Here is a 27,916-nt window from a genome sequence, read left to right as displayed (position 1 = left end):
CGTTGTGACACCATCATCCTCAGCGAATAGAAATTGAGAAGAACGAGAAAAGGAAGGAAAAAACGCGTGTAAAATAAATGCAAGTAGCTATGCAAAACAATCTTGTTTCGCTTGCTCAGTTCCCGCAGAAAAAATACTAGAAAAAATTAATGGTAGTTTTTTCACTGATTCCTGCGTTGAAGTGGGTGAAGCAACTACATTCAGCAATAAAAATGTTAAACAGAGATAATGCGTATTTTATTGCTTCCTAAACAGTGGCTCGGTCATCAACGCATATTAGTTGCGCAACAAGATTCTACGCGTGCGGGAGATCTGGCGCTATCGTATTGACAGTCCTACTCTCTTTAAAATTACAATTAGCATTCCTATTTTAAGGAGTTCTTCATCCTGAAACAAAGTTGCCATCATTTAATTTGCGTTAGTGGATCTAACGCAGCGATCAGTATCATTAACGACTGTTATCAGGAAGGTACTGACGTTCCAAATTATAATGATCTAAACGTAGTCAAAACATTATCACTATTACTCAACTTGCATAAATAGCGTTAATAAATTAGTTAAAACCACTATGTGAACCAAAAACTTGACCAAATAAATTTTCAAAGATTGCATACTTTTCAGGCTGTTTTAAGGATCACGTTTGGAATAAAGCGAACAATTCCGCACCTTTATGCGGGATTTCCGCGCTTTATCAGCACTTTCGTACCGCCTTCAAAAGATTAGTGCATTCCCAAAAAATTAGAATTTTTCGTACAAGTAAACGTACTGATCTGGTCTATGCATGTCAATTGTGCTAGGGTCCCTTCATAGCGAAGGTATGGACAGGTGTGAGACCGAAAATCCATCAGGTCTTTACCAATGCCTCCGCAAATGCAGTCACTCAGGGCCCGAAAGGGCAATCAACCTATGAATTCAAAATATTCAGAACGATTTATCATTACAATTGTTACGACCCGTCGTTCGTAGAACACGTATTAGACTTAGTTTTTGCATACATTCCCTCATCTTTGTTGAGGAATGCTCATTTATGAAGATTCTTGGCCATATTGGTTGGATATTGGCATCTGAAATTTTGCGTGTTTGACGGTTGGCTGCCCTTTTTGGGCCGTAAGCTCTCTATGAGACGATCCGTCCATACTCTCGTTTAGGGTGGCAAAATTTCATGAAAAAAAAATCTTGAAATTTCACGTAAAATGCATACATTAAATGCAATTTCAGAAATTTATGAAAGAAACGAAATGAAAAATACCAGTTCCTTTTCATGTTTCACAAAATGTAAATATCGTGACTTTCCTCTACTCTTGCGTGTTTAAGTGCGGGTTGCATACTCTAGCCCCTGAAAATATGAAATTTCATAGCCTCGTGAAATTTCGAATCTTTCATTTCTTTCTTACGTTTCATGCCACCTTTCTCTCGCTATACAGGTGCTCTAGACTTTGCCCTTTCTGACTTCTGAAATTCATCTGGGTTGCAACGCTGCGAGGCTGAACTCTCACAACAAAGAGACTTTAGCGTTTACCTGACATTACGCAGCGCACGCCCGACCCAACGGGACGACCGCCTTACTGGACCAGATAATGAATAATAAAATCTATAAACGACCGCGAGGGATTAGTCACACTCAAGACGGTTTTACATAGATTGATTTGAGTGCAGTCACCGACTCAACGCTGGGGCCGAGCGGAATCTAGGCCCCGGGGGCTCGTCAAGGCCGTCTAAAGTTTGCACTAATTACGATTAAGGACGTCCGAAATCCCATGTGGACGTGTCTCTGCCGAACGGAACTATGTGCACTAAGACGTGAGCCCTGAGACCCATAAGAATATATGCGTAACAGGGCTCACGTCATAATGCACTTAGTTCCGTTTGGCAGAAATACGTCCATGTCTCATTAGTATGGTCATTCGATAACTCCCAATGGGGCCTCAGGGGAGCAGCGTTGATACGTAAATATTTCTCCTTTGCAAATGATACACTGGAAAAAAGTCTCTTGCATCCAAAGTTCAGACTCTTGAAAAATTTGACTAGAAAAAATTCTCTTGGTGTTTTGCTTGAATCAATATAAAATCCGCTTAAATTAAGAGGTCTGGCTCTCGATTCAAGCGAAAATCAGATTCAATCACGAGTATTTTTTCTTGTCAATTTTTGTAAAAGTCTGGACACCGGATCCTAGAGACTTTTTTCCGAATTACAATTTAGGTGCAACTTTTCATAAAGTTTCAAGACCATTTCCGAAAAATTAACTTTATTTTTAGGGGGTTAGTATGCAACTCAAACATAAATACATTTTAAGCGCTGGTTGCAGGAGAGGAATCTCTCAGTCGTGACGTCTCAGAATGCCAGTTGACGTTTCATCTATTAGGATCATAAACATTTTTCGCAACGTTTTCTGACATTTTTTATGATTTTACAGTGTTCTGGATTGGAAATTTTGAAAATTCACCCAATAGTTTTCTCTCAAAAATACAAATTAATCATGGAAATTCTGGGACACTACAACCGAGAAGAGCCTCATCTGTGCCCAATCCCCAATTGGCTTTGATATTTTGATATTATTTATTTCTCCATTACAATTAAAAAAAATTGATTCTGTTCTGTTCAATGTGCCTCACTCACCACTCAATATTGATAGAAAGCAAATAGAAGAAGAAAACTTCAATAGACATGATCATCATTTCTATTCGTATTTTTGTTCCTTCTTTTTGCAATTAATACGACCATTCAGGACCTAACTTCAGTAGGAATACAAATTCAAGCGTCGTACATATTATGCTCATTATAAATAATCCACTGTATTGCGTCAGATTATCAGATGCACAAGAGTATTCTTTCAAATCTCCCAAATAATATAGGAAATATTTCACGAGAAATTTCAAGATTTCATTTTTTAGGAAATTTAACAACACTGCGGGGGCACATTGCATCATTTTCCAAAATTTTGCATCAGGTGAGAGATGGCTATCCTGGAGTCATTGATTTGCCGGCGCAGCCTATTGGCTAGTGCCTCAGAGGCTGGCTAATCGGGTTTCAGCATGATTCACCCCTCTCTTCGGTTCTCAGCTACTAAATACCTTGCTCGTACACCTGATAGGGCTTGGCCGTTTTATTTGCAGACCTGGTTGCCGAAATGGCTCCAAAATGCGCGAATAAAGCTTTGCATGGAGGTATTGAAACATATTTCATTCGCGTATATTATCTAGGACTACTATTTTGAAATATGATATCAAAAGCCCACTGGAGTCTTTTTTTCTTCGCACAACAATGAAAGAGGAGGAAGAAAAATATTGAAAGGAGAAAAATCGAAAGGAAATACAATCATTATTTCCGATGGAAATATGATGCACGTGTATTTTTTTTTTACAGCAAGTCAGCAGAGGGGAACTTTAGAACTACAATTATCTGTTTTAACTCATGAAGCAGACCTTGTCTCCTGAACTTAGTCCATTGATTAAGAGTCGGTTCTACCACCTCTGATTAAATTTGGTCAATTGTCAGAGGAAAACTGTAAAGGCTTTTTATGGATTTTAGGGCTTGTAAGATACATATGAAAAAAGGACATCTGTGAAAAGAAACCAATTCTTCCAAAAATATAAATTTTGCATTGTTGGCACCACTGCATTGAATAAAAAAATTGCCAATTTTGACGCAAGTTAGACCTAAGAAGGTTAGAAATAGTGGGAGATATGACGTTCGTAAGTTTCACGATAAAAAGTTTTTAGTTTTAAGTTGAAATTCAGGGTCAAACTTGTTTTTTATTTATTTATTTATTTTTTATTTATTTTTTTTTATTTTTGATTTATTCGTAACTTTGAAAAAAATAACATTTTAACATAATCAGGTACAAAGTTTAGGGAAAGAAAGACGAGTTAGACAATTGAGAAAGACATTAGAAAAACGACATAGAGGAATATTTGGATTTTATTAAAGTTCTTAGAATTCTGACTTACAGAGGGAAAAGGAAAATATAGCGTCCTTCGTAGTGAGAAAATTAAATTAAAGCAGCGCAGATTGTTCCAACTTTCAAAGGCGTCTACGGAGCGCTCCCCGTGGAGAACACAAAATCACCACTTTCAAAATTTTTCCCTGAATTTAGCACTCTAGAAAGTTTTCTCTTGGTAGAAAAGGTCACGCTTAACACAACCATATAGGTCCAAGGACCGCAAATAACTCATGCCCACTTCACACTATCAAACTTTTCATCCGACATAATGGAACGAAAGGTTGGATGGAAAGTTGAACACAAAACAATTTGTTTAAATCACTCTCCGTTTAACTTTCCATCCGATTGGCGGCGCAAATTTTTGCTTCTTGATTCAATTTTGAATTCAATTTTTGAATGAAACTTAGAAAGTTTGATAGTGCACTGAAAGAAATTCTCGGCGTTTTTACCAAGGTCCGTTGGTACCTTTACCATCTCACTTTTTTGACCAATTATTGGTAATTTTACCAAGACAGACTGGTAAGCTTACCTAAAAACCGGTATTTTTACTGTTTTTTTTCCAGGTAAGAATACCACTTTTATTGATAATCAATTCCCGGTAACTGTGCCATTTTATCTCGGTAATACTACCACAGTCGATAAAAAATATTGGCGTTTTTACCGGGGTCCAGTAAAATTACCGGGAAAGTCAATAATTTTACCGAGATTTCTTGGTAAAATTACCAATACCATCAATGGTAGTTTTACCAGGAAAAAACTGGGATCAAATAGTACCCTTAATTCTTAGTAATTTTACCCTTTTCTTAGTAAATACACCCAGATTTTTTTTCAGTGTAGAAAGTTTGATTGTGTGAATTGGGCTTAAAGGTCCGAAGCTTTAACCTTGAAAATAGCCCTAACGTCGGCAACGCTGGCCCGAGATACCGTTTCCGTCGGCCAACAGCAAACACGGTATGAAGGATTCGCAAATTCCGGTACGCAGTAGTCGCTGGCACCGGGCACCACCTTCGAATAGTCCCGCAGGGGTAAGAACTTGGTCCAGTAACTGATCTAGATTATGCAACTCGGCTATCCAGCCCCCTTCCTCCCCCCCGCCACGAGCCCCCCTCGCCACTCATGACCATTGTCTATCCTTCCTCCGAGCTCCCTTTCATATAATTTCCAGATTGGGTCACTGTCAAGGTCTGAATTATTGATAATAGTTAGCTGAACACTACTCTTTTCAGCTATAAAACCGAGCCGACCGGCCGACCGAATTTGCATTTAACGTTTAGGTTTACACTCATAACCACCGATAAAAAAATACCCCGTTCAAAAATGGCTTTTAAGGTAGGTTCGAGTTTTTTTTTCGATCGTGCGTGTTATCAGTGATTGTGTCTACACTAGCTCCTTGTTTTACTATTTTGTGTGCATTTTTTGTATTAACGGATGGACTTTGGACTTAACTTTTTCCCTCGCTGAAGTTTTTTTTTTTTTTTTCGTGAAAAAGTGATTTGTGAAACATACCTACTGGACGCTGAAAATAGTGACTGTGTTGTGTTACCTCTACTACGACAAAACCAAACCTTCTTTTCCTTCGTAGCTGATTAGTTTTTTTTTGTTTTTGTTTGTTTTTTTTTTTTTGTTTTCTACACTGGAAAAAACCACATTGGATCTAGAGTCCAGACTCTTGAAAACATAGACAAGGAAAAATACTCTTGATTCAATCGGATTTTTGCTTGAATCAAAACGAAATCCGCTCAAATTAAGAGGCTCGGTTCTTGATTTAAGCTAGATTCTGATTGAATCAAGAGTACTTTTTCTTGTCGATGTTTTTAAGAGTCTGGACTCTAGATCCAATGTGGTTTTTTTCCAGTGTACTTGTATTACAAATTTGAGCAAAAAGTGAAAAATGGACTTGTTTCACTTATAACGACAAGAACGAGGAAACTGCGATTATTTATCGTAGCAAAACTTCACTCAATGACGACGCAAACAAAATATAAATATTTGGGTGGAATTGGTTATAAAATAATCTAATGAACGAATCCCTTCTGCTTTAATGCTGAAAATTTTTACAGGTTCTCCTGTTCACATTAGAGGTAGAGATTAAACATCCTCAATAATAAAATGGAGTTATATTCAGGTTTTTTTCATAATTTCTTTGATATTATTTCTAATTATTAATTGCCCTATCAATCTTTCATGCATTATAAGTAAACTGTAAGTATACTTGTTTTATCTGCTTAACTGTTCAGAGCCAAGTTTGGTCTAAGTTTATGAATATGTTTGATTAACATTCATAAAATTGAACCTAAAAACTAAAACTACAATGACCACCTTAAAAATAAAAAGTTACTGATTTTTTTTGAAAAATAAATAAATAAATAAAAAATTACTTTCTGAATTGCGTCAATTATAACGCGTGAATCTAAAACAGTCAAGATCAATTCTGTGTTAATTTTTAGCACATTAAAATGATTTAAAAAATAATGAGATGTTTTACATAGCCTGATTGATCAAATTTTCTATCTACGCTATCAGTTCCATCTCAGTTGATAAAAATAAATGCATACATGGTGATATCAATTGAGGTTTTTCAAAACTGACTATCTTTCTTAATGTGCGTTTAAGTCTCCGAGGCTAATTTGATGTCTATGGCCGAAAAGTACTTTGGAGTCATTAAATATTAAATGTTAAATATTATACTACTATTGAACCTTCTTCCGCGCGTTATTTAAGCTTTATGATATACATAATTACATAATACACTTACTGAGCTTCATTTCGGCGTCTTAAAGTCTATGCTTATAAAATTTTCTCTCTCTGCTAAATTCATTTCCTAAGTCAATATTTTTCTCTGCCAGGTAATTGTTCATTTGTTTATCAAATCGATGGTAAATTGGTTCAACAAGTGAACATTTATTAAAAAATAAAAGATTTCTCAATTACAACTTAACTAGTGATAATAGTTTTAAAAAGATGGATTAACGAGCTATGAATCCAAAATAAGATGTTCCACATTTTATTTCACTGCAGACTGACAACATAACAAATTGATTTATTTCAAAGAGGAACCTTATTTAAAATTTTAAAAGAAAGATTGCAAGAAGTTGAATCTAGATTCATAGCAAAAAGATTGCTAAACCTCATGAAAAACCACACTTTAGGTATTAACAAAGTTATCACTTTTAATTATCTTCTCAACATGAGACTCTGCCTAATTTTTGCCAGTACAAACACGATTCCTCAAGCAACGTGGGTTGTTATATTTCGATTAAATTAAATAAAATAATGTGTGATAATTTAACTAGCGAGGTAAAAAGCTACTGAAGAATATGTTAAACCTACTACAATTTCTAGATGCATGGGAAGGGAAAAGTATACAAACTGTATCAGCTACCAACACGTGTCATCTAATCTTCATCAATTCCTCTAAATTTTTCCTCCCATAAAAAGTCTTGGAGCTTATTGCAATACAAATTGTTTTCCATTCTTGAGGATTTAAATTTGACTTTTTACACAACTTTGACTTGTTTCAAGTACACTCCGGAAATAGAGAGGCTCAGACATATCTTAAAGTGAAAGTCCACGGTGTATGCCTTGTACTGACCGACTAAACTTTTCCTAAGCACTACCACTTTTCCTTAAAAACATCACCTCATTTTTCAGTCAACTTGCTCGTTTTCAACAAATATCACGCTTAACCAACTTAAAAGAGGGTCGGTCATAAGAGCCTAATATGCACGAGGGATACATCGGCCACACTTGTCGGCTCACTAAACAGACCTTCCGGTTCCAATAACTTAGAAATTGAACTGAAATGAGATAGCCTTTGGTTAAAAAAACTATGAGTTTATTTTAATGAACCGAGTAGAGCAGCCGATTTAACTGTATGTACGTGCTGCTCATACGATCATCTCTTTTCTCTTTCATTTGAGCGTGCCCGCTAGCAAGCTGGTGCGCTTTTTGCCGCGCGGCGTCCTTTATTTTTTTCGTGTGGTCCAAATATAAAACGTATCTACAATATAGCAGCATGTCATAGGATAATATTTTGTTCTGATGCTTCCATTTTTCAATTTCTGTTGCAGTTATGTATCTTGGCTGCCCTCGTGGCTATTGTCAACTGCCAATACGGCCCAGCATACAAACCAGCCTATGCTGCCCCAGCATACGCCCCCGCCTACAAACCGGCCTACGGAGCCCCCGCATACGCCTCCGCCTACGTCTCTAAGCCCGTAGCCCCAGCATACGCCGCCCCCGCCTACGCTGCCCCAGCCTACCACGCCCCCGCCTACGCCGCCCCCGCTTACCACGCACCCGCCTACGTCGCCCCCGCCTACAAACCAGCCTACGTTGCCCCAGCTGCCTACCACGCACCAGCATACGCTGCCCCCGCCTACAAGGCCCCAGCTTACGGATACTCTGCACCCGCCTACCCTGATGCCCACCCCGCCTACAAATTCGCCTACGAAGTGAACGACCCATCCACCTACGATGTCAAGAGCCAGGAGGAAGAACGTGACGGAGACTACGTCAAGGGATCTTACTCTCTCGTCGAAGCTGACGGTAGCAGACGTGTTGTAACTTACGCCGACAACGGATACGGTTTCGAAGCCGTCGTATCCAAGGAGCCCGCCTACGGCGCGAAACCCGCCTACCCCGTAGCTCCCGCCTACCCAGTTGCCCCCGCCTACAAGAAGTAGATAGTACCAAAAACCCTTAGCTAGCTCATCTCATTTTTCAATTTCTTCATAGCATTTCATCTGTAAATATTCGTTATTTATTTTAAATTCTCATCCAACACACTCGTCAATAGTAGCTCAATAAATGAATTTAGTCCAAGAACTACAAAAAATTAGACTCCGTTTTTATTCTCCTTTCATGTCTCTTTTTCCAATCTTGAATAACTAAAAAATGGCAATTAGCTAAACAAGCAACAAGGAATATGCAACGTCGTAAATCGGGAGAGAAAATCTCGTTTAAAGGCAAGCAAGAAATTAATGTGTAAACATAATTATTAACTAAGTGGAGAAATGGTGATGGATCCGCACCATTTCGCGGGGAAGACAAAGCCATGAAATGCCAAAAATGTTTCAATTAGAGGCAAAACATTTTTTTACTCTAATTGAAAAGTGTTTGGAATTTCTTGGCTTTCTTTTCCGGAATGGTGTGGACCCTGCACCATTTCTCCATCTTCTTACACATATATTCTGGCCATTTCTTATTATATTTTCTCGCAAAATTATTAATGCAGATACTTTAAAGAACATGACTATGGCAGATCTACAGAGTCATTCTTTTATTTTTCGTTTGCGCCCGATCAATACGAAATGGCTCAACTTATCAACTGGGAATTATGCACTTCTACGTTCCCAGAATATTTTTATTTTGAATAAGAAAAAATTAAAAATTTGTAAAACGATTGGTTGCCGCTCTTAAAGAAGTAGTATTTTTCAAAGTTTCCGAAAGCTGGTAAATTGATTCCATGAAAGATGTCAGTTCAGCATTACCACTTTCACCTTAAAGCTGAATTCCTGAAAACAACACAGATTAAGGTATCGAAGAAAAATAATGTGTTTTTAGGAATAAATCGATGAAAGGAGTATCAGAATATACGACCAAAATTGACGAGATATTCCGAAAGGTCGAATATTCATATTAAAAGTTATTGATATGGTAGCAAAAAAATATAAATTTTTGGTAAGTAAGTATTTTTTGGGGGGTGATAAAAATTACATTTTCCGGGGAATAAATTGATGCAGGATTGCGAAGGACTAAGATCTGAATCCTCCGAAAGCTCTTCAGGAGCTGGGGGTCCTGACTGTAAGGGCCCTACTCATGAGGAAATTGCCTTGAAAAAAGGGGGACATTTTCTTCTTACGACCAACTAAATTTTGCACAATTTCCCGGATTCTCTCAATGAATCACTGGACAAGGTCTGATTTAGAAGACAATGCCCCATGCCTCCTCTTCAAAGTCCTACGTAGAAAACGATTCACACATCGAAAATTTCGAAAATCAACACCTTATTGCCCAACATTTTGAACACATAGATCAAATGGAAATTAGATTTTACAAATGACGTCATTTGTATTTTTCCCATTTGACAAATGCTAATTTTAAACCCCAATATCTTATCTAGAAGTTGATTTCCAGACTTCTCGTTGTGTGATTCGTTTTCCTCGTGATATTTTGAAAAGAGAACAGGTAATGTAGTCCTTCAGCTCGTACCTTGTTAAGTGGCGAATTTTTTATACAAGCAAGAAATGGATGATTCGAAAAAAATGTTTGAACTTTTCAATGAACTTACGCCCAAGTGCAATTAATAATTGATTTAGTTCTTAGGAATAATATCGACATCTTTCTGTGTATTTTTACCTGCCGCGCCAAAAAATACCTTGGTTATTTCCCGTTGTGCACCAGAAATTTCTGGAAAACTTCTGACTTTGCACAGGAAACCTCACTTTCTTGAAACAAAATTTCTCATGCATCACTAGTTGCGACACCGCACATACCTTGGTCTCATCTACTAATGATACCATATTTGCTCTGCCTGCTCTACATGCATCGCATGCAATAAAATACTGCAGAAAAAGAAACGATGAGAAGTAGTAACGCGCTCAGTGGATGGTGTCATTCAACATGTTTCATAGCAAAACAGGATTGACATTTATATTGTAAGTAAAAAGTAGCAGTGAGGATTTTTTTCTTTCAACCAGTCGTTTCCTGGACGCAGGAGCGTAATTCCATTTCAAGGTTGCAAAAATGACTTACAAAATTCAGTTTTTCACAAAAAGGCACATGTGCAGGTTTTCTCGAAAACATTAGTCCAGGTTCTTATGTTCAAAAAAAGCTTCCCGTGGAACGGTAAGTGAAGCAAGTGTGGAAAATATCTTAATCTCTTCATTTCGATGCGTAAAAAAAGAATTTCGATGTTGTCAAGCTCAATTTTGCGTCCAACCCCCCAAAATCAAGATGGCGGCCAAAATGGGGGCTCGGGGGGTGAAAATTATGGAATTTGATTTTGATGTCATGATTGGGGTCAATTCTTATGTAATTTTGGTCGTAGAATCCGAATTTGAGGTCCAAAATACTCTCCGACCCAAAGGGATGCCCCAAATCCAAGATGGCCGCCAAAATCTCCAAGATAGGGTCAAAACTGCGATACGTATGTAAAAGTGCCAAGTAGGGTGTCCTTGGTAGGGTTCTTTGGGTCGGAGATTTCACCTATGATGTCAAAAACTTACCACGGATCCATTGAAGCCCAAAAAAATCAAAATGGCGGCCAAAAGGGCTGCCGTTGCGGGGTGAAATATTTTGTTGAGGCAAACATCGTCGAATGAGGTGTCACTGTATAGGTTTTTTGGGTCGTAGATTCCAAAAATGAGGTCCAAATAACAAAATAAGCTGATAGAAGTTCTCCAAAAGCCAAAATGGCGGCCATAATGGCTGCCGCCCAGGCATTGAACGCGTTTGAACAGTAGGGTGTCCCATTTTGGACGTTAAAAAAAAAAAAAAATGCGAAATCCAACAGAGATACCTGCCAAAAAGTTGTCTCATAGTTAGAAAAAAAAGCAAAAAAAATCTCAGGGTCGTAGCTAAAGTTTGAGTGGTCCCGCAAGGTACTTAAGATGTTTCACCGATTTCTCATCTTGGCAATCTTGGCGATCTTGCTGATTTTTTTTCGGTAAATGCAATCGAGGTAAAAAGTCGCAAATGCGGATAATGAGACTTCTGATACTATATTTTAAGAGAAAAATAACGGTTTGGACCCACGAGGATCAGAATCCCTCGTTCTTAGCTCTCAAAATGCAAAAATCAGCGATTTTAGCATTTTGTAGTCAAACCGCTGCTCGACCGTCGCTCGACTTAAATGTCGCGGCATTTGACGCGCTGTTTCACAATGATCCCATTGTAGGAGTGAAAAGTCCTTCAAGTATGTTCATTAGAGGTGTAAGAGAGTCACTTTGACCAATTTTTGTTGCTTTTAAACATTGAGCTCATCGTTTAAAATGTTTTTTATTTTTTGTTTTTTTTTTTTGTTTTGTTAATATAATTTTCCTGTTTTTCATCATTTTTTAAAATGGTTTAAAAAGGCGAACAATATACGTAGATGGTCAAATACTTCCTCTAAAACAGTTTTTGGATTCAAAGCCTCCCAAAAAAGCCGATGTTGCCATATTTTATCCCCGGAAAACACAAAAAACCGAGTACCTATTTCAGTATTTGGAGGCTGTTCCTCACCGAGCTCATTGAGCAAATTTCAGCAAACCTTGAATTTTCATACGTTATGACCAGATTACTAGTGATTATGTACATGTGTTTATCTATACAGCCTCCCACCGCGGCGCGACGTTGCCATATACCATCGATAAAATTCGATAGAAATCCGCGTTTCCTTAGATTTGAGCCATTTTTTCGGATATTGCACATGGAATACATATGGGTCATTCCACGTCAACGCAACCAAGCTCGAAACCCGACCCCCTCCGATTTGGCTGAAAATTGGTGTACGGGGTCTTTATATCATATTAAGAAACCTATTTTGAAGGGTTTTCCCATCTGACGCCCCGTTCGCGAGATATCGACCCCCAAAGATGGGGTGAATTTTAGCGGTATTCAAAACAGCCCGTTTTAGCGATTCTCATTTTCTCGACTCTCCTCTCTTTGACTCTCCATAGCGAGACTCTTTATCAATCCATCATGCTTTGAAAGAGTGTTTCTAGACCACTTTTTCATGTAGATTCTGAATATGCCATTGAAATTGAGCTTAGAATTATTTAAATGGCCGTAATTCAGGCTTTTTTAAAATTTACTATTTCTTTGCCATTCAATGTTCAAACTGAAATATCCAAAATACAGTCTCTCCGATTTTGTGTGAGTTCTTCATAGAACAGTGCATAGAGCGCGCTAAATATGCTCGTACAAGTAGAGTAACATCCTCGAATTCTTTTTTAGGGGGTCCGGCCCTTCCCGCATTGCAGGGTCCAGCCCTACCTTCTTCAGGACCCAGCCCTACCTTCTCCAGGGCCCAGCCCTATGTGGTTAGTGCTCGGCCCCGCCTCAGGTAGGACTAGGCCCTGAGGCAGGTAGGGCTGAACCTTAACTTCAGCATGGGCCTGCCCCTTCGATGTTTAGGTGAAGCAATTTTACCTACCCCGGGTGTAGGGCCGACCCTGCCCCGCAGGTCCTAACCCTAAACTCGTTTTTTCCGTGGAGATAGAAGGGGATCATACCTTGTGCCAATATCTATTATTTTAAGACCCTGCGCTTATAGACGACCCATTTCTTACGATTTCTAGTCATGATGTTTGTGCACGAGGATGCGACTTTCAAACATTGACCGTGATCTGAGGACCATAAAGAAACAGTGCCACATTTAAAAAACACGGGTTCTCAATGCTGAATTTTTGCCCACCCTTAAACCTAGCCCTCCCCCCCACCCCCGTCCTTTTGGAAGGGTACCGATTGCTAAGAATGCTGCCTCGTAATTTCCCCATTTTTTTCTCAAACCGCAAAATGGAAATTCCTCTACCCTCCCAAAGTCCTTCAAGGAGTTTGCACTCCCTCAGATTTGGAGACATCACAAACATCATGCTTAGAATTCGTAAGAAATGGGTCGTCGATAAGCGCAGGATCTTAAAATAATGATTATTGCCACAAGGTATGATCCCCTTCCATCTCTGAATACTGTATTTTAAGTTTTACATAAGTATTCCATGTGCAATATCCGAAAAAATGGCTCAAATCTAAGGAAACGCGGATTTCTATCGAATTTTATCGATGGTATATGGCAACGTCGCGCCGCGGTGGGAGGCTGTATAGATAAACACATGTACATAATCACTAGTAATCTGGTCATAACGTATGAAAATTCAAGGTTTGCTGAAATTTGCTCAATGAGCTCGGTGAGGAACAGCCTCCAAATACTGAAATAGGTACTCGGTTTTTTGTGTTTTCCGGGGATAAAATATGGCAACATCGGCTTTTTTGGGAGGCTTTGAATCCAAAAACTGTTTTAGAGGAAGTATTTGACCATCTACGTATATTGTTCGCCAAAGGAGTTCAATTTTGGTGTAAGATGAGTCGCCCTTTTTAAACCATTTTAAAAAATGATGAAAAACAGGAAAATTATATTAACAAAACAAAAAAAAAAACAAAAAATAAAAAACATTTTAAACGATGAGCTCAATGTTTAAAAGCAACAAAAATTGGTCAAAGTGACTCTCTTACACCTCTAATGAACATACTTGAAGGACTTTTCACTCCTACAATGGGATCATTGTGAAACAGCGCGTCAAATGCCGCGACATTTAAGTCGAGCGACGGTCGAGCAGCGGTTTGACTACAAAATGCTAAAATCGCTGATTTTTGCATTTTGAGAGCTAAGAACGAGGGATTCTGATCCTCGTGGGTCCAAACCGTTATTTTTCTCTTAAAATATAGTATCAGAAGTCTCATTATCCGCATTTGCGACTTTTTACCTCGATTGCATTTACCGAAAAAAAATCAGCAAGATCGCCAAGATTGCCAAGATGAGAAATCGGTGAAACATCTTAAGTACCTTGCGGGACCACTCAAACTTTAGCTACGACCCTGAGATTTTTTTTGCTTTTTTTTCTAACTATGAGACAACTTTTTGGCAGGTATCTCTGTTGGATTTCGCATTTTTTTTTTTTTTTAACGTCCAAAATGGGACACCCTACTGTTCAAACGCGTTCAATGCCTGGGCGGCAGCCATTATGGCCGCCATTTTGGCTTTTGGAGAACTTCTATCAGCTTATTTTGTTATTTGGACCTCATTTTTGGAATCTACGACCCAAAAAACCTATACAGTGACACCTCATTCGACGATGTTTGCCTCAACAAAATATTTCACCCCGCAACGGCAGCCCTTTTGGCCGCCATTTTGATTTTTTTGGGCTTCAATGGATCCGTGGTAAGTTTTTGACATCATAGGTGAAATCTCCGACCCAAAGAACCCTACCAAGGACACCCTACTTGGCACTTTTACATACGTATCGCAGTTTTGACCCTATCTTGGAGATTTTGGCGGCCATCTTGGATTTGGGGCATCCCTTTGGGTCGGAGAGTATTTTGGACCTCAAATTCGGATTCTACGACCAAAATTACATAAGAATTGACCCCAATCATGACATCAAAATCAAATTCCATAATTTTCACCCCCCGAGCCCCCATTTTGGCCGCCATCTTGATTTTGGGGGGTTGGACGCAAAATTGAGCTTGACAACATCGAAATTCTTTTTTTACGCATCGAAATGAAGAGATTAAGATATTTTCCACACTTGCTTCACTTACCGTTCCACGGGAGTACATAAGAACCTGAACTAGAGATTAGAATGAAATTTTCAGTTGAAAATGCCCAAGATTCTTCTGGCAAAAGTGCAATTTGCGGGGGGAAATTTTGCAGCTGTCGGAGTTAGACACTCCCCCCTCCAAAAAAATATATAGGAAATTCATCGGTCTTCCTTAATTTTGGTAATGGCTATGGACCAAACTTGAAACGCCTTACCCCATGATTTCTAGTGTTGAGTTTATCCATGGTCTTAAAATTATCGGCAGTTCTCGAGGGATTTCAAGGCGTCTTACATTCTTCGAGGTAAAAGAACTCAGTTCCCTTTAATACGTGAGCGGAACTAGGGACGTATTCTGGCGGCCAGAAGGGCACTTCATGAAAGGGGGTCTAGGAGCGCACTAAAACACACCTCACCAAAGGAAATCCAAGGGACTTACCCTGCTCTCAAAGAGGGTATTTTTCTAGCATGCTTCAAAAAGAGGTTCGGGGGCCTCCTCGAGAAAATTTAAGTTGCATTCGCACAAACTTTTGAAAGAAAGAACATCTTCAGAGGAAAACTTCTTATTTGAACGTATTTCTGCCAAACGGAACTATGGACGAGTGGAAAGATGGGGTGTGCTCTAGAAAGTTGCATAAGAAACAAAGTTAAAGAGGGCGCGATTCCTTTAGGGGAAATGGAATAGCGGGATTAAACATTCTGTAAAATGCAACTATGCAGCACTCATGAGCCTTAAGCATGTGACAAGAGCCTTATGGACAGGGCTCATGAGTTAAAGACGCCCAAGGGCAACCGCTGCGGCGGCGGCTTTGTCGCTGCTGACGTCACTGGCGCCTAATAATTCCCACTCATTCTTACGACCCTCGACTAACAAGCACACCCCTCCTTTCCAAACTGTCGCTGGTTCCGTTCGGAAAAAATACCAGTGGCGTGGCGTGAATTGCGATGTATCGATTGTTATGCCATTTAAACCTATGGTAAAGAATCGATTATTAATGTGTTCGCTGCTAACACCCTGCTTATCGATACCTTTCAATAGGTTTAAATGACATAACAATCGATACATCGAAAAGCAAGCCCCGCCACTGAGAAATACGTTCATTTGACTCGCAGAACATACACAAACAGCCTGTCCTTTTACCCCGAGGACACCAGTAGCATCAGAAATGTATCACTACTATCATTCTTTAGCCCGTGCAGCTGGAAGACTCGGAGCTTGATCGACAAGCTTGACGCCCGGTTTGACGGGAGGTGACAAAAGTGACCGGTGTGCGACGTTACGTCGTCGGTGGCCAGATGAAAAGGCGGGAAAATTGATCGGGGCGCTAATGGGACTGACAGGGGCAGCGCGCGCGGATTCCGAGGTGGGCGTCTGCGTATTAATTGGCGACTTGGGCCTGGAGGGTGCGGGCGGGCTCGTCAAGGCGCACAGTGGGACGAGCTGTTGATCAAAGTCGGACATGATGTATTAAAAGCTGAAAAGAAAGGCCAAAAGAATTTTTTTTTTTTTTTTTTTTCTTTTTTCAGTGTAGAGTCCCTTTACAGCACTGGAAAAAAATTACGGGCATTATGAACATACCGTCCATTTCGGGCTGAAAAGCCGAAAGTTCCGGGAGCTGGAGCCGTAGCTTTGACTGCTCTAGGTGCACGGAAAAAATTTAGGTAGCATTTACCATACTCTGGTTAAAAAACGGCACGACCAGACAGTATGGTAACTGCCACCAAAATTATTGTCGCAATAAGGAAAAAACTTGTTTTCTTGATAATTTTGATAAAAGTTACCATACTCTCTGGCTGTGCCGTTTTTTAAGCAGAAAATGGTAAATGCTACCTAATTTTAGTTCCATGATGCCACGCCCGGAACTTTTGGCCTCAACGGCCGGAGCTTTTACTTTCTCGCTCTCCTATTTTTTTCATTGAGGGAGAGTTAGGAGAAGGCGGTTCATGAATGTCACAAACCGGGATAAAGATTACAAAGCTTGAACATGTTTTGTAATCTTTGCTCAACTCATTCCCAAATTCCTCTTTTCCGTCCCTTTTCCCATTCCATGCGTTCCTTGTCGTACCCCTAGCTTCCCTATCCATTCTGGTTTATAATCTTCCATCGCACATCGCAGAAAATTCCCTTTTATTTCCTTGCGCTTTAGTCCCGTCCCCCCTCCGTCCCTACAACCAGCCCCAGGCACCCATTGTTTGAGACCATCAAACTCGGGTCGCCTGGCCGGGAATCGAACCCGGGACCTCCCGAGCATAGAGCTAACGCTACAACCCTTACACCATAGGAGGCCGACGATGCCAAGACCGACCGTTGCCTACGAGAATGGAGAGGCCGTAACTACGATTCTGTGACGTCACACTAGTAGATGAAACTCGGCCGCGGTTTAACACGCGTTCTTATGGGAGAACGCTTGCCGCGCGATGATTTCTCGCCGATATCTCTTTCAGGGTTGATCTGATGCAAAATTTCATAAGAACCGTTTAGAAAGAAGATGAAATTTCACTTTAGAAAACTAACTAGTTCATTTGTGACATTGTCTAAATATCGAGGAAATGAATGCGTAATACCGAAAATCGTTACTCCACTCAGATTCAAACGGGCCGCTCGCGCAACTTCGGCCGATCGAGAGCCACTCTGATTGGTCCACGCAGCGACTGCCTCACTCATCGATGCACTGATGACCCGGAGATGCTTGTTGTTTTCGGTAAATATCTACTAGCTTGACGTCACAGAACTGACTAGTTACGGCCTCTCCATTCTCGTAGGCAACGGACCGACTTTTGCCAAGATACTAGTGGATGGTCTCTTCTGGTCTCTACTCCAGCCCTACTGTGCGAGGCGTCGCGGCGCGGGCGCAACAACCGACCTTCACCCACAAGTGCGAACAGGCGAGCGCGTCGAGCGACGGATCAGCGACCATCGCTCCGCCCCGTAATCCGCGACGATAATCGGATCCGATGCGAGAGGTGCGTCAACGTTAACAGGCGAATCGCCCGGGAAAATGGATCGTTTCCAGTCCCCGTCAGCGTCGCGCGTCGCCGTCGCTTTGATCCTCCGAGAACCTGGTGGTTCGCTCATTGTCTTATTTAATTGTTGCACATCATAATACCCGCCGGAGTGGTGTAATCGCGACCGTATTTTCCTCCCAGGGCCGTTCCTCCCGCGACACAAGTCAAAGATGATCGATATCCATCATATATTACACTTTCGTTCTATTATATTTGTTTAGAGCCGCGTTCTGTAGGTCATCTCTGGTAATTGAAAACAAATGCGGACATGTTCGAGTGAACATCTTAGATGGACCGCGTTAAGGAGAAAGGAGCCAAGCCACATCAGCTATTGCCAAATTTGATAGGGCAATTGAATTTTTTACATGAAAACTGGTGTGCGGATTTTTGTGCAAATTTCGGTGGAATTTCTGCATAATGCGAAGCAAATTCCTCAACATTTTCAAAGGAATCCGCACAAATGTGCTCTTGTAAAAAATTAAACTGTCCAGTTAAATTTGGCAATAGCTAATAAGATTTCGTTCCTTTCTGCTAAACGCCATCCAGATGTTCTCACCAAGTCTTAGAGGGCGCGATGCGCCCTTGGTGGCTAGGCCGCGTAGCGGCCAGGAGGCGTGCTCCCTATTATTCTACGTTCAAGCTGTATACACAAGTTGAGCTTTTCTTGCAGCAGGCTAGAGATTTGTTTCACGTTTGTCGCCATCCCAGGATTGCGAGACCGAGCATTGTCTGCATTCCTTGCAATTTTGATGATATTTATGATCTCTGGCTTCTGCGTGGAATGAATGTCGCTAAATGACTGAGGCAGATATAGAGGCGTAAAAAGGTAAAGGGAGAGGAGAAACAATGTAAAAAATGTATTAAGCCGGCAACTGGAATTTTCTTGGGGTGGTGCGACTAAATGTGTGATTGATGGCTAAATCTCATGATAAAACTTCAGTGTGCGAGCCAGATTTGAGATTTTGGCGGCATTCTTAAAAGCAGTCCGGACGCTTTGCGAATATTATGCAAATTCGTCTTTAGCATTAGTTCAAGAGCATTACACATAGATACATTTTAATATTTTTGGAGCTACTGTTTGCAAAGGATAACTGGAGCCTGTAGACGTATTTGGACTTCCATACTTTTTAATAAAAAGGAGTTCGTTGCGCAATTTCAGCAACTTTTCATGCACATGCTTACCAACCGGTATCCTATCTAGGTACACTGGTTAAAAAAAGTAGCTTGGATCTAGAGTCCAGACTCTTAAAACATTGACAAGAAAAAATACAATTGATTCAAATGGAAATCCGCTTGAATCAAGAGGCTTGGCTCTTCGATTGAAGGAAAAATCCGATTGAATCAAGAATATTTTTTCTGGTCGATGTTTTTAAGAGTCTGGACTCTAGATCCAAGCTATTTTTTTTACCAGTGTACTTTTTGGTAAGAAGGATTTTGTTGCACAACTGGAGCAACTTTTCAATGCACTTGCTGACCATCGAGTTGACGATACCTGTTTGAACTTTAGTACCTAAAAGTGTAACTATCTAATCTTTCGACTTGGCACAAGGACTTAATAGTCAAGTTAAGTCTCGGATCAACCGAGAGTATCATTGCAGAGAAAAAGCCAACACCAACAACTTTTTTTTAGCAAATTTAAGCCTTAAATTTGCAGAAACAATGTACGTACGAGTATATCATAGATTTTTCATTTTGCTCATACAATATTTATCAACTCATCAATCCGTTCTACAATATTTCTCACCCTAACTTCCTCCTTTCTACCCATCGCTCAATCTCCGTCTCCGTAGAGCAAAAGTTGAAAAATCGCGTGTGACGTGTAATGTCACCGTCACTCCTTTCAAAGGAACACACCGTGCTCCCACGAGAGATTGCGTCAGCCCGACTCAATTTGAGCTGAAAGGACTTCAACGGTACCCGCCTGAGCGCGGGCGCCAACGTGGTAACGATCGCGAGAAAAGAATGTGCGGTAGAAGGCGTAACCGACATATTTTCGGTGATAGACGATTTTATGTTTTGATTTTTACGAAAGACACCTGTCGAAGCACGGGTAATTAGCCATTGGAACGGGAGTTCTCAATCCGCAGTTGCAAGCTAGGCGTTGAAAATAGCTGGAGCCTCGGCAAACTGTAAAGCTTAACGTTTACAGTGAGGGTTGATCTTTCTCCATAGAAAGGTTTAAGTTGAATTGCGTGCCTAGAGATTACATTTTCTATTGACTAATGAAGAGGGCGTAACACTTTGATGGGTGGTAATTAAGAGGAGGATGCGTTCCCAGCTCGACAAGTAGATCGAGTTTGTCAGAAAGAAACCAATCCACATAAAGTTGAAACTGAGAAAAAAAGGTTTCAAGTTTTATTCCTCCACATTACTCCACAAGGCTCACTGTAAAAAATAAACTTTAACCCCTCTCTTCACCAAAAAAAAAAAAAAAAAAAAAAAAGTTAGACCTATAGTTTTTGGCAGAAGAAAGTATACGGCTGGTGGAACTCAAACACATTCTTACCTCAATTTTTTCGAAAATGTGGATTGGTTCCTTTCTGATAAGCTCGGTCCGATTATTTCAAATTTTCAGAGTGCGCACGATCAATGGAGAAACAAAAATACAAAAATGAAAAGAATGAGCCCTTGCGTTAAATTTTACAGTGCAACATCGTTACACCGATCGTTACAACAATTGTTGCACCCGCAAAATCATAGAGAGAATTGGCCAATCTTTCTACCCATGCGTTTGAGTCTCCGAAATCCGTGCGCGCTATCTCCTCGCTTACTCCTGCGGTAATCACAGATATTTCAGTAAAGGCTGAATTCTCACAAAAAGCGCCACGTCTTCTTAAAAGAAGACCTCGCTTTCTCACTCCTAAGTTTAGAGCGGAAATGGAGGAAAGTAAAATAAGATGCCTCTCTGAGGCTGTCTCATTTGATAGGCGGAAGATGTGGATAGAATAGTTGGCTTCGACGAGATTTTATCTAAATTTCCAGGCAAATGCACAGTATTTTAGCTGAAATCTGCTTTTACATGCATACATAAAAGTCGCTGAAATCTGCTTTTTCTTTGGAAAAATATTCACCTGCAAATTCTTTCCCCATGACCCCATACCCAGCAGGGTCTGCTGGTCTTGCAGCTTCGCACGAGAGATGTGTCCCGGTTTCACAAACTTATCTTATCCATCTCTCTTTTCCGCTTTTTCACGTGCCTCGTTGTGCGGCGAGTTTTAGACTTCGATGGATTGATGGATGTATGAGAGCGAACTCATTTTTTGAACCACCATGGGCAAGAAACACCCCCAAAGAAAAAAAAGGAAAAAAAGATGATTTTTCGCGATGGCGACTGATGGCAGTTGCAATCTTAGAAATTAGCATCGATGTTCAATGCGACCCAACTTGTTTTTTTTTTTTTTAAAAAAAAAAAACCCCATTCCGTCATTCACCAAAGCAATTTCAGTTGTTTATTTGCATCATGGCATTGATATGAATCGATGACACTAACTTACGGTTTCACCATCTTCCAAGAAACGGGCAATAAATTGCTGTCACCAATCGCTTTATTTTCGTGGAGCTTTATTTGCATTCTGCTAATCTCATAGGATTGCTTCGACAAAAACGCCTCGATCGGACTTGGTTTAAAATCCGATCGGACGACTGGACAATAAGCTGATTGTGAGCTTGGCAGCAGCGTTTCGACCATGCACGCATTTCCCGTCATCGCACCAGTGAAAGTACATTCGATGATCTGACGCAACCTAAAGCAGCAACTTTTTTTCCACCGTGCTACCGTCTGGGAGTCTCCACCACCACTCCTCCTTCCCAACCTCAAGTTCATCCTTTTTTTCTGTGGCCGTTTACTTTCGGTAATCATTCGACACCTTACTAGGTCATTATCGAGCTCCAATTTTCGCCCACTGCTGCCGATTCCTCACCATCGCCGATGCATTCCGCTGCAGGATATTCCCATTTTTTCGAGAACCTGGCAAAAATCGCCTCGATGCTGCAAAGAAACAGCATTCACGGTTCGTGTATAAAACGGTAAGGGCTACTACCGAAATTCACAGTTGTGCTCTTATCTTGGACCAGTCAACACCTCAAATCAAACGAACTTAAAATGGCTTTCAAGGTACGCTAATAACATAACCTCAACTTCGTTCTTTCGTGGCTTTTATATTAATTGGATACGCGGCAAGTGTTAGTGACCTGAACTCTTAGACGCGGTTAAAGTGGCATGTGCTATAGTGATGTGATTTCAGCTGCTGTTTTTGAACGTTTATGTCTGAATAGTTTTAAACGAGAGTGAGACATTGAGGGAATAAAAATTACTATTCTGAATCAACGGCAAAATTTTTAATCAAAAGTGTTTAAGCATGGCTAAAAATTACTGATTAGAAACAAGGGAATCTGTTTCTTTTTTTTCATCCCCTTGTTTTCTTATTTCTCAGAGCAAGGGTTATAGATAGATAAAAACCATCAGCTAGCCTTTTCGTAACGGGTGGAAGCTGTTACTCTTGGGATTCCAACACTTATCCTTTGACATCACTTTTCAGATGGTCGTTCAGAAACATGTGGGGGTCTTTTTCTTACACGTGCAAGTAATAATTCGATTCTTTTGCTGAAAAAACTGACTTGTATGACTGAACAGCGACAAAAAACGTAGTTTCAAAGGTTAAGTAATGAAATTCCAAAAGTATGAGCCTCAATCATTGTTATAATCCTTAGACAGGGGTAACTTTGGGACTAAAAACCGCGATACGACAAATTTAAAATTTTCTGTTTCTTTGATTAATATAGCAATAAGTGGGCACACAAGTTTGTGGCTGCCAAAACGATCGTTTTGATTCTTTTGTTATAATTGGAAAGTGCTCCTTCAATGAATTTAGTTTTACCCCATTTTTACCATGGGCCACCGAAAGGTTTTAAAATAGGGCAGCTCTTTCTTCTTGAATTTGGGAAAAATTTTCCGTAATTTTAAGAGTACAATCAGGTGCATGCAAAACAACGAATAATTATTTATATTAAAAGAAGAAAGAATAGGAAAATCGTCGCTGTTTACAAACAAATACTGTTTCACTGACACTTACTGATTCGAATCAAAAAGATTTCAAGCATCTTGGGGGTCGTTTACCTGAAACAGAGAAGAAAGAGGCAAAATTAGACCCTAAAAGAGCAAGTACTTTAATGTTAGGATAAAATGAAAAATGTTAGGATAAAAAAAATAATTTAGAAACCACCACTAGATCCTTTCATGGTAATCTCAGTAATCAGAAAAACGGAAAATCACACAGAATCCCTCCACTCCCCGTCAAAAAAAAAATGGTCAGTTTCGTATTCAAGCTTGAATTTAATGCAAAGCTTGCGTACTGAAGCTAGATTCAATATAATTTGGACGGAGTTAAACAGAAAGGAACAAAGCCACATCGGGATCGAACCGAGAAAAAGAGGTTTAAAGTTTCGCTCCTGCATAAGACTTAATGTAAAAGATAAGCTTCAAGTTCAATTTCTGCATTTGCTCCAACAAAAACTTTGCATTTTCGGCGATAGATAGTAGAGCAGTGGTTGAGTTCAAAACCACTCATAACTCAATTTTTTCCACAATGTGGGTTGGTTCCTTTCTGCTTAACCCAGTCCATTTGATACCTTAGGTCATAGATTTGACCATTTTTGTCAATAATGGATCATATATTAGTTATTGTCATGATCCGTATTTTTATTGATTTCAGCTTTGCATCTTCGCCGCCCTTGTGGCCGTCGCCGCCGCTCAGTACGGTTCCTCCTCCTACGGCCACGCCGCCCCCGCCTACAGCGCTCCCGCCTACCACGCTGAGCCCGCTTACCCCGACGCCCACCCCGCCTACAAGTTCGCCTACAACGTCCACGACCCCCACACCTACGACATCAAGAGCCAAGAAGAGACCCGTGACGGAGACTACGTCCAGGGATACTACTCCCTCGTCGAAGCTGACGGCAGCAAACGCATCGTCCACTACTCCGACAAGGGACACGGATTCGAAGCCGTCGTACAGAAGGAACCCGGAAGCCACCCAGCCCCCGCCCCCGCGTACCACGCCCCCGCCTACTCCGCCCCCTCCTACTCGGCTCCCTCTTACTCTTCCCCCGCCTACAAGAAGTAGATCAAGTTCCTAGTCATGTCATCAACTCATCTCATTCAGTGTCAATTATTCATTCAAGCCATCTAAGTCACTTGTAAATATGTGTACATACGGCAGCGCTAGCTGCATACAGAATAAATAAGAGTGATCATCATCATTTGGATGTTCTCTTCATTTAAATCTCGTCCTTCCAATAACTCGTTCAGAAAATCCTTCACGGAAAAAAATTAAATTGCTGATTCAACAATTCAATTGCTAAAAACAGTAAGTGCAATGTTTCAATGTAGATTTTACAACAACAAAATGCTACTTTAATCATTCCCGTGGTTAAATTAGTTTACAATGTGGTTAAAGTATCATTTTTTTGTTGTACAATCTGCGTTGAAACATTGAACTCACTGTTTCTAGCAATTGAATTGTTGAATCAGCAATTTTTTTTTCCGTGTTGGTAAGAATATCTTGGGTTCATTCTTCATTAGATTTGTGTTGCACCTTTTCCGACCTTTTTTCCCCCTTTGAGCCCTTAATCAAGATTCGATTAGGGTCCAACCAAGGTTTAATTATGAAAGGACTCCAATTACTTTTTACCGAGGGTTATCCTAGATACATACATAAGTTCAGTTTTGGGCAGGAATGCAATTTAACAGGAAAAATCTTGTACAAGGGTATCATCAGGGGTGACTGACAAAGTTACCGCGAAAAAGTTTGAAAAATGTTGATTCTGATATCCGTCAAAAATCCCAGGAGCCAATGCATTTTCTGAATCTTTGAGGTAAATTAACGATGTTTGATAATCATGCTGATTTGAAAATGGAAGTGGGAACAACAAAAACTATCTATTTTTAAACAATTTTTATTGATTTTTATGATTTTTATTGGGTTGAAAATGTGGTAATTACTACACATTTAATTACCATTAATGTAACATTTCAATGACATGAGCATAATATTGATACGTAAATAAGTTATTTTCAAATTAGAGATTCTGAATGGTTGAAAACTCAAACTATTTTCAATTTTTCAATATCTTTATTTTTCCCGCTCTTCAATATTTCCAAGTGTAGTCAACCTAGTAGACAAAACGAACATTGAAAGAGACGATTTGTTGTGTCTATAATCTCTCATGATAGTTTTAGGGAGAAATAACAATAAGCTAGTAATGAAAGAGACGGCTTTTGGGTCATGGAATGTAAAATTGTTTTAAAAACTTCTGACTACAAACACTGAATGCTCTCAAATAACGAACGAGTCAGTTGAATTGAATCACATTTCTTTGTGGATCAATTAGACCAAGTTTAACATTACATTTGAACAAAGCAAGGAGGCCTGTACAGGCCCACTGAGCGGCTGGTCGGCGCTCAGTGGGCCGACCAGCCCGGAGCGCTACGGAGCTGTAATTTTAAAAAAAGTGAATTTTTTGGAAGTATCTGTGATTTCTGAACTTGGTGATCCTCAAGAGTCCCTAAAAATACATTTTGTCCGGTTTGAACATTTAATCTGATTTAACAGGAGTCAAATTCGACTTTTTTGCACGCGAAAATCGGTCGGTGTGCGTTGAAAGGAAACTTCAATCGCTCATAACTCCAGAACCGTTTGGTTCCCCAGCTTAATGGACCACTCGTTGGATGCGAAAAAAGATGAACAATTTAAAAAAACTGGTTTTGGTTCAAATAAAAAATTGAGATCTTTGTAAATTTTTCGTTTAAAAGAAATTTTCTAGACCTAACAACTGGAAAAAAGCACATATGTTAACTTTAAAATGTGATATCAGGATTTCGAGATTTAGAATCTTAAAGTATGCAATTTTAGACGATTTTTCGTCCAAACCGGACCTCGATATCTTTCTCCGTTCGAGAGATATCGAGGATCACAGGTTTTGACTTCCATCCCCCCCTAGCTCTCTCCCAAAATTTTTTGGAGGTCTGAAAATTTGGGAAAAGAAGCGCTCAAGTATGAGTAATCAATAGACAAAGTCTGAAGAAATTCCAGAGGTGGGGGGCGAAAAAAGCCGTTTTTGCATCAAGCTCTTTTCAAAACTTAACTTTCGTGCAAAGGCACGAAAGGTAAGTTTCGCATACCTATCTCTGTGTGGACAAGGTCCTCCAATCATAAGAAATGAACCAAAAAATTATGGAAAAACAAACGTAAATTTGATTTAATAATTTTAACATCCGCCGCCGCTGCGCCGCGCTGATCGCACTGTGTTTGGCGCAATGCGTGAAGTATTCATGCAGTCTTGTAGGCGCTATGCGTTTCACGCCAACCGCTCTTGACCGCACTCTGTTTGGGGCAATGAGTGAAGTATTCATGCAGTCTTGTAGGCGCTATGCGTTTCACGCCAACCGCTCTTGACCGCACTCTGTTTGGGGCAATGAGTGAAGTATTCATGCAGTCTTGTAGGCGCTAACATGTGTTACATGCCGACCGCCGCGCCAAGCCGAGGGCTTGTCCTTTTCATCTCAAGTCCATGTCATCATTTCTCTCTGCACTTAGCTCCAGGCCGTATTGCGAGTTTAGTTCCTCTCTTACCTCGACTAATTAAAGATGCTGTCTCTTGTATCAACGAAAAACGACAAAATTGGAAATTCCTATACACTCAGGAAAGCGAGATTTTGTCCCCTTTTCTCATTGATAATTTTTTTTCTGAATCCGATTTTTTTTATGCCTAAATTTTAAAAAAATTGCAAAATTAGCCGCCATGGGCCGCGGCCTATGTGGCCACCCCCTTAATCCAGCCCTGTTTCCTCGTGAAATTCTCTTTTAAACCCAGCCCTTATCATTTAAAATGAGAGAGAATACACATCTTTGCAGTTTTATTTAAAAACGTCATGTCCTACCTCTCTAATTGACTTGATCCACTTGCGACGTACCGTATGAAGCTAACATAACTCAAATGTTGTTGTGAATGATTTTTGAAGTTATTTGCGTTATTTGTAAGACTAAAAAACTTCTTAGAAACGTAGACGGTATGTGGTGATAATACAAATACATCATGAGGTAATTAAATGGATTTTCTAATTATTAAAAAACTAATTCAGCGGTGCCGTTTTTAGATCACTTTGAATTAAGTGATTCTATTCTTCAAAGATGCGACCGGAGAAAAGAAAAGAAAAGTTAGGAAAAGGCAAAAAAGTCGATTGTAATAAGATATAAAATAACACAAAAAGTATATGAGACAGCCATGGGAAAAGCTAACTGTTACCTCGGTAAAAAAGACAAAAAATAAGTTGAGCGATTTACGTGTAGCTGTGTGCTGAGATGGAAAATTTCATGAAAAATAAGGTATTTGAAATTTCACTTGAAATTTCACTTGAAATTTCATGAAATTTCAATGAAACCGTGAAAAATTAAAATCTAAGCTTGATTTTCAGTAATTTTTTGATTCCAGTAATTTTTTCTGCCCGACTGCTTGCCACAACAAGACGAATATGCATAGGGAGTATTAGGGAGTCGTATCTCGTGCCCTATTGCCGTCACGCAACAAAATGGCGGCTAAAATCGAAATGATTCAACCGTCGTTGTTTGTTTCGTCCGCATTCGTGCCATAGATTTTTGGTACTGTAGATTTTTGC

The 27,916-nt window shown here is 40.0% G+C and overlaps 2 protein-coding genes across 2 annotated transcripts; both read left to right on the top strand.

Moving 5' to 3' along the window:
- The first annotated feature begins 5,097 nt into the window (after positions 1-5,097).
- On the top strand, positions 5,098-8,777 carry LOC109040078 (uncharacterized). The gene is made up of 2 exons (XM_019055872.2): positions 5,098-5,269; positions 8,011-8,777. Exons 1-2 carry the CDS (start codon positions 5,258-5,260, stop codon positions 8,623-8,625), a joined length of 627 nt encoding a protein of 208 aa, XP_018911417.1. The 5' UTR covers positions 5,098-5,257; the 3' UTR covers positions 8,626-8,777.
- A 12,935-nt stretch (positions 8,778-21,712) lies between these two features.
- Positions 21,713-24,501, top strand: LOC109040082 (cuticle protein 7). The gene is made up of 2 exons (XM_019055877.2): positions 21,713-22,357; positions 23,955-24,501. The coding sequence occupies exons 1-2, from the start codon at positions 22,346-22,348 to the stop codon at positions 24,363-24,365; spliced, it is 423 nt and encodes a 140-aa protein (XP_018911422.2). The 5' UTR covers positions 21,713-22,345; the 3' UTR covers positions 24,366-24,501.
- Positions 24,502-27,916: the final 3,415 nt, after the last annotated feature.

This window comes from Bemisia tabaci, chromosome 2 (assembly GCF_918797505.1).
Source record: "Bemisia tabaci chromosome 2, PGI_BMITA_v3".
NCBI classification, from domain to species: domain Eukaryota; kingdom Metazoa; phylum Arthropoda; class Insecta; order Hemiptera; family Aleyrodidae; genus Bemisia; species Bemisia tabaci.
Note: the sequence above shows the minus strand (reverse complement) of the source record. Positions and strands in the feature narration are given on the sequence as shown.